We start from the raw sequence: 9,023 nt of genomic DNA, 5'->3' as shown, positions 1-9,023 counted from the left end.
GAGATTTCCAAAGAGTCACGACCCTGAGAAAAATTTCTCATCTGTTTTAAATGGGTGACCCCTTATTTTTAAAGTGAGCCCTAGTCCTAGATTCTCCCACAAGATGAAACATCCTTTCCACATCCACCGTCAAGACTCCTCAGAATCTTATGTTTCATCAAATCGCCCTTCTCTTCTAAACTCCAGCAGATACAATCCTAGCCTATCCAACCTTCCCTCATAAGACAACCCCCCCATTCCAGGTTTAGTCTAGTAAACCATCCCCGAACTCCTTCCAACGCATTTACATCCTTCCTTAAATGAGACCAATACTGTACACAGTACTCCAGATGTGGTCTCACCAATGCCCTGTATAACTGAAGCATAACCTCCCTACTTTTGTATTCAATTCCCCTCGCAATAAATGATAACCTTCCATTAGCTTTTCTAATTACTTGCTGTACCTGCATACTAACCTTGTGATTCATGCACTAGGACACCCAGATCCCTCTGCATTTCAGAGCTCTGCAATCTCTCACCATTTAGATAAATGCTTCTTTTTTATTCTTCCTGCCAAAATGGACAATTTCACTTTTTCCCACGTTATACTTCATTTGCCAGATCTTTGCCCACTCAGATGCCTAACCGAGAATCTAACTTTGTTCAAGTTATTTCAATGAAAAGAGGGTACAGAGCAGAATTGCATTAACTAGAAGAGTGAATGAGTATGTGAAAATGTCTTTTCTATTTTTCCCACACTTTGTAATGAAATGCATTTAAAAATGGTGCTTCATTCCTCCAAGGGTGGAGGTGTTATGAAGGTGCTTTTGTTTTTAAGGAATTTATAGTCAAACTGAAAAAAAAAAACTGGTCTCACATTTGTTAAGAGACATCAAGGGGGCATTGAAGGAACTGGTGGCAACAATGTTACTGGTTGTCACATGACTTAAGTTAAAGCTAGAACAGAAACCCATGTAACATGGGCAGAGAAGTGACAAGCACCCCTTGATTGGACAAGCCCAGTCGCAACAGAGCACCTGGGAGTGCAGAAAACTCAAGTTTTTTGGTTGTGGGTCAGTGTGTGTCAGGCTTTACCTTCTGGAGTTTGATAAAGTCAAGTCTGCTGCTGAAATGTCAAGGAAGGAGAGAAGACCACAACCCAGTTTCGTTTTCCAGCAATTCCATAAAAGACCGTGAAGTCCACTGTGTCGATTCATCGCGTCTCCTGTCTCTGAAGAAAGCCTGCTAAATTACTTTTCAACGCCACCTGAAAAGAACTGTCCTGAAGGATCTTAACCTGTCTACGTGTACTCAGAAGTTGGACTGTATGCCAGTTTTGGAACATGTCTCAGTTGCTGTTTTCTTCAAAAACGAGCAAGAAATCTGCCGAGCTCTTTTTTTTGTCTGTAACAGAGCTCTGACTTTATTAAAAAAAACTCCTTTTTTTCAGTTAACCTGTGTATATGTGCATGTGAAGGGACTAAGGTAAAAATGGAACTTTAAAATTTAATGTCGGGACTTCAAAAATGTTACGTTTTACTTAATTACTGGTTAAGACTTGTTTTGTCATAAACCGATAATTTTGTTTATTAAAGAAGCCTGGTTGGTGAGCTTTATTCTGAGAAAAATAGAGTCTATGATTGACCGTATTGGTAAGTGGGAAAATTTAAATATACGTTGTGACCTGCGCAGAAGTGGAACTAGAATAAAGAGTGCAGTCCTCCCACCTTGGTCGTAACAACTGGATGCAGCTGACCTATGCAGAATGTGTAAGGACAGCACAGGATAGACAGAGGTGGAGATTCATGGCAATCAACCTTCTGGGAAGATGACGACACCAAGGAATGAATGAAATAAAGGGGTAAGAACCTTCTGACGGAGAGCATTACTCACCAACCCAAGCTGACAATGATCTGTCACCTAAAGTGGCCGCCTCAGATGCAGACATATTCAGGGCAAATTCAAATACATAAATAAAAACTTTAGTTCCTTCTGATGAAGCGTGAACTGTTTCTCTCTCCACAGAGGCTGCTAGACCTGCTGAGTGTTTCCAACATTTACTGCTGTTTTATTTTACTTTCATCTTGAGGTCTTGTGTACGAAAACCCGACTGCTTGTTCGGGCAACGCAACCGGGACCCCACGGAATAGGAGGAGAAAATGCTGGAAATGCCCATCAGGTCGGACAGCATCACTGAAGAGAGAAACAGAGTTAACGTTTCAGTTTGATGCTGTCTCGTCAGAGCTGTATTCTACGTTTGTCGCTGTTAACCTTGAGTTTACAGCTGACCTGGTGCACTTAACATGAAGAGCATCGTTTCTTGGGATCATACAGCACAGGCGGGGGCCATTCGGCCCACCACTCCTGTGTTGGCTCTTTACGAAAGCGATCTAATGCACAATGGAATACCCAGTGATTAGAATTTTCCAGAACCAGCTCAAGCTTGCAGCCAGAAAGCCGGGAGCCTCAAACAAACTACATCAGAGCTTGGGAACGACAACTGCTTGGCAACTTTATTGTTTTTTTGAGGCGAAGAACAAATTGGATAAAATTTCATCACACATTCAACATCACATGCTCTGTCTCAGTGCTGACTAGCGTCCGACAGATTACATCTTAGAGGAAACTAAACTCAGAAAAATACACAGCCACTCTTCCCTACAGCACTCCCCCTTCCCCGAGTCAAAAGGTACTTAAATAAGAACAATGACCCTTCTCGGAAGCGACAAACCGCTTTAGGCCTCAGAACGTAATGCATTAAACCCATGCACCGTTTAATCCTTTTTCTCGAGGGCAGCCTCTACAAACCTGCATGAGGAAGTCTCCTCGGAACCAGGATTTAATCATTTATTATTAAAGAGTTAGGGTTCCTCGTGTTGCTGGCAGGAGTGTGTGTGTGGGGGGAGATCACAGGGGTCACACTTTGATGGGGGTCTTTCCCTCTGCTTTCTGGAAATCCTGTTGCAGTTTAGCGAGTGTCTCTCTGTGCTGCTCTAACTTCTTCTCCAGGTCTCTCATCTGCCCTTCATATCGCTTTCTGAAAAGGGGGAACAAAACATAAGAAACAGGAAGCCATTCGGCCCCTCCAGCCTGCGCCAAATACAAGCTCATGGTCGACTCCACTTTCCTGCCCACTCCTCATGTCCCTTGATTCCTTGCGTAAAAATCTATCAATCTCCGACTTGAACATAGTCAATGACTGAGCATCTACAACCCTCTGGGGTAGAGAGTTCCAAAGATTCACAACCCTCTGAGTGAAGAAATTCCTCCTCATCTCTGCCCTAAATGACCGCCCCCTTATCCTGAGACTGTGTCCTCGTGTTTTGGATTCCCCGACCAGGGGACACAACCTCTCGGTGTCTACCCTGCCAAGCCCCTTCAGAATCTTTCAATGAGATTACCTCTCATTCTTTTAAACTCCAGAGAATATAGACCCAATTTACTCAGCCTCTCAACCTAGGACAACCCTCTCAACCCAAGGTGACTGTTCGCCGCACTACCTCCAAGGCAGGTATATCCTTCCTTAAATATGGAGACCAAAACAGCACACAGTGCTCCAGGTGTGGTGTGACCAAAACCCCGCACAATTGTAGCAAGACTTCCTTATTCCTGTACTCCAATCCCCTTGCAATAAAGGCCAACCTGCCATTTGCCTTCCTGTTTGCCGCAGCTCGGCTGGGCAAAAGCCGACAGGGTTGATGACAAAACAACCTGCCATTCTGCAACGTGACCTCCAACTTTTTAAAAATGCAGGCCTCTCAACTTTCCACCCCTCCCTTCCCCACCCTGTAAAGGAGGCAGGGCAGAAAGCTACCCCCCCCCCACCCCCAAGGGGAAACATCCTGGTTTAAAACACAGTGAAACTGCTGCTTGCCTTGTCTGACGTCGCTTGCTATCTCTCTATGCATTTCCCCGACACAAACAGACAGGACTGAATAACCTCTAATTCTATAAGCTGCTATAAGAGTTACAATACAGCAGGCGGCCATTCGGCCCATTGTGTACTTGCTGGCTCTCCGCAACAGCAAATCACCTAGTTCCACTCCCTCATCTTTAACATGTAACCCTGCAAGTGTTTTCTCTTCAGATAATAGTCCAATTCCCTTTTGAAAGCCTCGATTGAATCTGCTTCCACCACACTCTAAGGCAGTGCATTCCAGATCCTAACCACAACTAAACCTGCCTCCACCGCACTCTCAGTGCATTCCAGATCCGAACCACAACTAAACCTGCCTCCACTGCACACTCAGTGCATTCCAGATCCTAATCACAATTAAACCTGCCTCCACCACACTCTCAGGCAGAGCATTCCAGATCCTAACCACAATTAAACCTGCCTCCACCACACTCTCAGTGCATTCCAGATCCTAATCACAATTAAACCTGCCTCCACCACACTCTCAGGCAGTGCATTCCAGATCCTAATCACAATTAAACCTGCCTCCACCACACTCTCAGTGCATTCCAGATCCTAATCACAATTAAACCTGCCTCCACCACACTCTCAGTGCATTCCAGATCCGAACCACAATTAAACCTGCCTCCACCACACTCTCAGTGCATTCCAGATCCTAACCACAATTAAACCTGCCTCCACCACACTCTCAGTGCATTCCAGATCCGAACCACAATTAAACCTGCCTCCACCACAATCTCAGTGCATTCCAGATCCTAACCACAACTAAACCTGCCTCCACCACACTCTCAGTGCATTCCAGATCCTAATCACAATTAAACCTGCCTCCACCACACACTCAGGCAGTGCATTCCAGATCCGAACCACAATTAAACCTGACTCCACCACACTCTCAGTGCATTCCAGATCCGAACCACAATTAAACCTGCCTCCACCACACTCAGTGCATTCCAGATCCTAAACACAATTAAACCTGCCTCCACCACACTCTCAGTGCATTCCAGATCCTAATCACAATTAAACCTGCCTCCACCACACTCTCAGTGCATTCCAGATCCTAATCACAATTAAACCTGCCTCCACCACACTCTCAGGCAGTGCATTCCAGATCCTAACTACAATTAAACCTGCCTCCACCACAATCTCAGTGCATTCCAGATCCTAACCACAATTAAACCTGCCTCCACCACAATCTCAGTGCATTCCAGATCCTAATCACAATTAAACCTGCCTCCACCACACTCTCAGGCAGTGCATTCCAGATCCTAACCACAATTAAACCTGCCTCCACCACAATCTCAGTGCATTCCAGATCCTAACCACAATTACACAGTGGCGCAGTGGTTAGCACCGCAGCCTCACAGCTCCAGGGACCCGGGTTCGCTTCTGGGTGCTGCCAGTGTGGAGTTTGCAAGTTCTCCCTGTGTCTGCGTGGGTTTTCCCCGGGTGCTCCGGTTTCCTCCCACAAGCCAAAGGACTTGCAGGTTGATAGGTAAATTGGCCATTATAAATTGTCACCAGTATAGGTAGGTGGTAGGGAAATATCGGGACAGGTGGGGATGTTTGTTGGGAATATGGGATTAGTGTAGGATTAGTATAAATGGGTGGTTGATGTTCGGCACAGACTCGGTGGGCCGAAGGGCCTGTTTCAGTGCTGTATCTCTAATCTAATCTAATCTAAACCTGCCTCCACCACACTCTCAGTGCATTCCAGATCCTAACCACAATTAAACCTGCCTCCCCCAAAAGCTTGATCAAAGAGGTTTTAAGGAGCTTCTAAAGAGAGGAAAGCGAGGTGCAGAGGTTTAGGGAGGGAATTCCAGAGCTTGGGGTCCAGGCAGCTGAAAATACAGCCACCAATACAGTGATTAAATTCAGGAAGAGACCAGAATTGGAGGAGCGCAGAGTGATCTCGGAGGGTTGTGCGGCTGGAGAAGATTAGAGAGATAGGGAAGGGCGAGGCCGTGGAGGGATTTGAATATAAGGATAAGAATTTTTAAATCTAGCATTGCTTAACTGAGAGTCAATGTAACAGAAGAGGTGACTGGGACTTGGTGCGAGTTCAGACATAGGCAGCAGAGTTTTGGATGACCTCAAGCTTACGGAGAGAAGGTGGGAGACCAGCCAGGAGTGCGTCAGAATAGTCAAGTTCAGCAGTAACAAAGACATGAATGAGGGTTTGAGCAGATGAGCGGAGGCAGGGGTGAAGTCGGGCAATGTTAGAGATTGAAATAGGCGGTCTTAGTGATGGCGGTGAATATGAAGTCGGAGGTTCACCTCGGGGTCAAATGTGACACCAAGGTTGCGAACAGATTGGCTTAACCTCAGACTGTTGTCAGGGAGAGGGATGGAGTTGGTAGCTCGGGAACGGAGTTTGTTGCGAGGACTAAAAACAATGGCCTCGGTCTTCCCAATATTTAATTGGAGGAAATTTCTGCTCATCCAGTACTGGATGTCAGACAAGCAGTCTGAGAGGCGCTGGGTGTCGTCAGTGTACATGTGAAAACTAACACTGTGCTTTCAGATGATGTCACCAAGGGACAGCATGTAAATAAGAAAGAGGAGGACCAAGGATAGATCCTGTGGGGTGGGGGGGGGGGGGGGGGACACCAGATGTAATGGGGTGGGAGCAGGAAGAGAAGCCATTGCAAGTGATTAGATAGATAAGAATGGAACCCCAGGTGAGAGCAGTCCCACCCAGCTGGACGACAGTGGAGAGGCATTGGAGGAGGATGGTGTGGTCAACCTTGTCAAAGGGTGCAGATAGATCAAGGAGGACGGGGAGGGAAAGTTTACCCTTGTCACAGTCACGTAGGATGTCATTTGTGACTTGGATAAGAGTTGTTCCGGTACGGTGGCAGGGACGGAAACCTGACTGCAGGGATTCAAACATGGAGTTCCGGGAAAGCTGGGAATGGATTTGGGAGGCGACAACACCTTCAAGGTCATTGGAGAGGAAAGGGAGGTTGGAGATGGGATGGTAGTGTGCAAGGATAGTGGAGTCAAGGGTTGGTTTATTTTTGAGGACATTAAAAGGTCCAATCTCAAATGTTACAGGATACAGAATTGAGCAGACATAGTTTCCAGTTGGAATGTGAACAGAAGGTGTGGGCAGTGTAGTGGAAGCATGGCAACTAACATTTCTCCGTTGATATATTCCAATCGTTTGGCCACGGTCGACTTTGCTTCCTCCAGGTCCTGTTTGACCAGAACTGGACCAATCAGCTTGAAGACGGTGTTTGTTGATTCCAAGAGGTCCAACTCCTGGGCAGAAAAGAAGAAAAGGGTCATTAGTGAGGAAGCCAGCCTTCTGCCCCCTTCACCTTTGCAGGAGTCATGACCCAGCCTTGTGGGAACCGAATGGAGCCACATTAAGCGTCACAGTTACAGCAACAACCCTGCAGCAACCTCACAAAAATAAAAAGTCAATCCCTGGACACGGACATCACTGGCAAGGGCAGCAATTATGGGCCAACCCAGGAGCTTGCTGGGCCAATTCCAGAAGGCAGTTGAAAGTCAACCATGTTGGGGTGGGACGGGAGTCACGTTTATGCCCAGACTGAGGTAAGGATGACAGCTTTCCTTCCCTTCGGACTCTGGTGAAGCAGTTGGTTTCACTGGCACCAGCGAACTGGCTTGAGGGAGTTTCAAGCTGAGTACTGCAGGCTCATGAACTGAGATGATCATAAACCTCAGGACAAAAAGGTCAAGCCTGAAAGGGACTAGCACTCGCTATTGAAACCAACCTATCAAATATGAAGCGACTAAAGCCATTCTAACCCTTTGCAACATGGTCAGTGACTTTCTCTGGACAAGAATGATCCAACAGATGGTCCAGATTGACCCCACCCCCTAGTCTCAAATTCTCCCACAGTCATTGTTCAATGAGTGCTCTCCCCTAGTACTCCGCTCTCGAAACAAGCCACCGAGTGAAGAACTGCAATGTATCTGGGAATAAGAACAGGAAAACTAACAACCCATTGGCAATGAAAATTGCGCAGATACAAGGAAGGAATGGCAAGTTTCAGTGTGCAGTCCTCAACCTCGAATACTGCCCAGCTACTCCCACTTTTCCAAGGAAGTGTGAGAAAGGAGTGCGTAGGAGCCAGCTACGACAGAAGGATCATCACAAACAGATGGAAAGCTGGATGCAGTTTAATCCTGCTGCCCAATACATAAGCCACTGAAATGAGGTGGCTCAGCCATGGGGCGGCCTGATAAATTTCTGACCAGTGAAACAGAGAATGATGTTCACTCCACGATCTCTATAATAATTCACACCACGTGCCTGGCTGAAGTATAAGGTGTTGTAAAATGGTAAAAGGATGAGTATACAATGTGAGAGAGCTCGCTGCCATGGTCCATGGATGGTGCGAGATGATTCAGTACATGTACAAAGTATGGATGAACAGAGACTGTATCAGTGTGTGTGCACATGGGAGAGTGTGGTGAAACCACTCAAAGACGTACATGGACGAAAAGGCGTGGCAGCATAGCAAGGGATTCCCATGGGCAGTTCAAGTACAGACAGAGTCCATCACCGGCTCCTCACCTCTAACTACAGTAACAGACAGAGTCCATCACCGGCTCCTCACCTCTAACTACAGTAACAGACAGAGTCCATCACCGGCTCCTCACCTCTAACTACAGTAACAGACAGAGTCCATCACCGGCTCCTCACCATTAACTACAGTAATAGACAGAGTCCATCACCGGCTCCTCACCTCTAACTACAGTAACAGACAGAGTCCATCACCGGCTCCTCACCATTAACTACAGTAACAGACAGAGTCCATCACCGGCTCCTCACCATTAACTACAGTAATAGACAGAGTCCATCACCGGCTCCTCACCACTAACTACAGTAACAGACAGAGTCCATCACCGGCTCCTCACCATTAACTACAGTAACAGACAGAGTCCATCACCGGCTCCTCACCATTAACTACAGTAACAGACAGAGTCCATCACCGGCTCCTCACCTCTAACTACAGTAACAGACAGAGTCCATCACCGGCTCCACACCACTAACTACAGTAACAGACAGAGTCCATCACCGGCTCCTCACCTCTAACTACAGTAACAGACAGAGTCCATCACCGGCTCCTCACCTCTAACTACAGTAACA

At 46.7% G+C, this 9,023-nt stretch overlaps 1 protein-coding gene across 1 annotated transcript; it reads right to left on the bottom strand.

Annotated features, from left to right (window-relative positions):
* Window positions 1–2,466: 2,466 nt before the first annotated feature.
* On the bottom strand, window positions 2,467–7,159 carry pfdn6 (prefoldin subunit 6; the record flags this gene model as incomplete). The annotated part of the gene is made up of 2 exons (XM_068026089.1): window positions 2,467–3,016; window positions 7,035–7,159. Coding segments are annotated over 2 exons (246 nt in total), but the record flags the coding sequence as incomplete, so codon positions are not given.
* Window positions 7,160–9,023: the final 1,864 nt, after the last annotated feature.

Source organism: Heterodontus francisci, unplaced genomic scaffold (genome assembly GCF_036365525.1).
Source record: "Heterodontus francisci isolate sHetFra1 unplaced genomic scaffold, sHetFra1.hap1 HAP1_SCAFFOLD_1029, whole genome shotgun sequence".
NCBI lineage: Eukaryota > Metazoa > Chordata > Chondrichthyes > Heterodontiformes > Heterodontidae > Heterodontus > Heterodontus francisci.
This window is presented reverse-complemented; position numbering and strand designations above follow the sequence as displayed.